This window comes from Branchiostoma floridae, chromosome 2, assembly GCF_000003815.2.
Source record: "Branchiostoma floridae strain S238N-H82 chromosome 2, Bfl_VNyyK, whole genome shotgun sequence".
NCBI classification, from domain to species: Eukaryota; Metazoa; Chordata; class Leptocardii; order Amphioxiformes; family Branchiostomatidae; genus Branchiostoma; species Branchiostoma floridae.
In genome coordinates, this window is record NC_049980.1 from 26,334,953 (window position 1) to 26,335,892 (window position 940).

The window sequence follows — 940 nt, forward strand, 5'->3', positions numbered from 1 at the left end:
GGAGTCGGCTGAAAATTTGGGGTAAGTCCCAATTAATCTTAGTGTTGGTTAAGTAAAGTTTAGTTTTTCCACAATGTCATTTACCAACACAGATGAACTTTCATGCTAAAATGCTATGTCTTACTTACTCTTATGAATTTGCTATCACAATCCAGATTTCAAATGCACCAAGCAAATTTTTTGTGACACACCAGATACTCTTGTACAGTTGGGATGTATGTGGTAAGTGGTTCATATGTAGTCTCCTGGGGCATGCTGCTAGAAAAAAAAAGAAACATTGCTGTCATTATTATGCCCACCAATTTTCTCTCGTGTATATCAGCCATAGATGAAAATGATGCTTTTGCAATAACAACAAATTTCTTTTTTCTCTAGTTGTTTGTTCTGGACCTGAAGACAGGAAAGCAAGTCTTAATCCCCTGCCTGCAGGGCTCTCCTTCGGAAAACGTGAGGGGTGCAGAGCACTGTGGCATCCACAGCGTCGCTATCAACCCCTCCGGCACCCTGCTGGCCACGGGTGGGGAGGATCCTCTCACCCTGGCCATCTACAGACTACCCAGCTTTGACCCACGGCATATAGGCCAGGTGGGTCACGGTTGTACTGTACACAGGTTAGAAGAGGTCATAAGCACTAGAGGAGGCAAAAGCGCATATGAACCCCATATTTCCTAGCCTGAGTATCATCCTCCGTAGTAACCGCTGGCTCACAACTTTCACTTGCTGTGGTTAGCAAGCAAAAGTCGTGAGCCAGCGGTTACTACGGAGGATGATACTCAGGCTACATATTTCCAGCCCTGTGATGACTCTATTAATCTTGTCTATGACTCTATTTGAGTTTATAGGGCTGTCTCTATAGCTCTAAATTTTTTTTCGTCCAATATTGCTGATATTCATTGTCAAATTTGTCAACCTTATTGTAGGAATGTATTTCATCTGGTCA

At 43.1% G+C, this 940-nt stretch overlaps 1 protein-coding gene across 3 annotated transcripts in view; it reads left to right on the forward strand.

Moving 5' to 3' along the window:
* LOC118404194 (DDB1- and CUL4-associated factor 12-like) overlaps positions 1-940 on the forward strand; it is a 6,444-nt gene that overhangs the window by 1,744 nt on the left and 3,760 nt on the right. For all 3 annotated transcript variants that reach the window (XM_035803228.1, XM_035803222.1, XM_035803236.1), the window contains exon 3: positions 376-585. In XM_035803228.1, the coding sequence (XP_035659121.1) occupies positions 376-585 (210 nt within the window). The remainder of the gene's footprint in view (positions 1-375; positions 586-940) is intronic.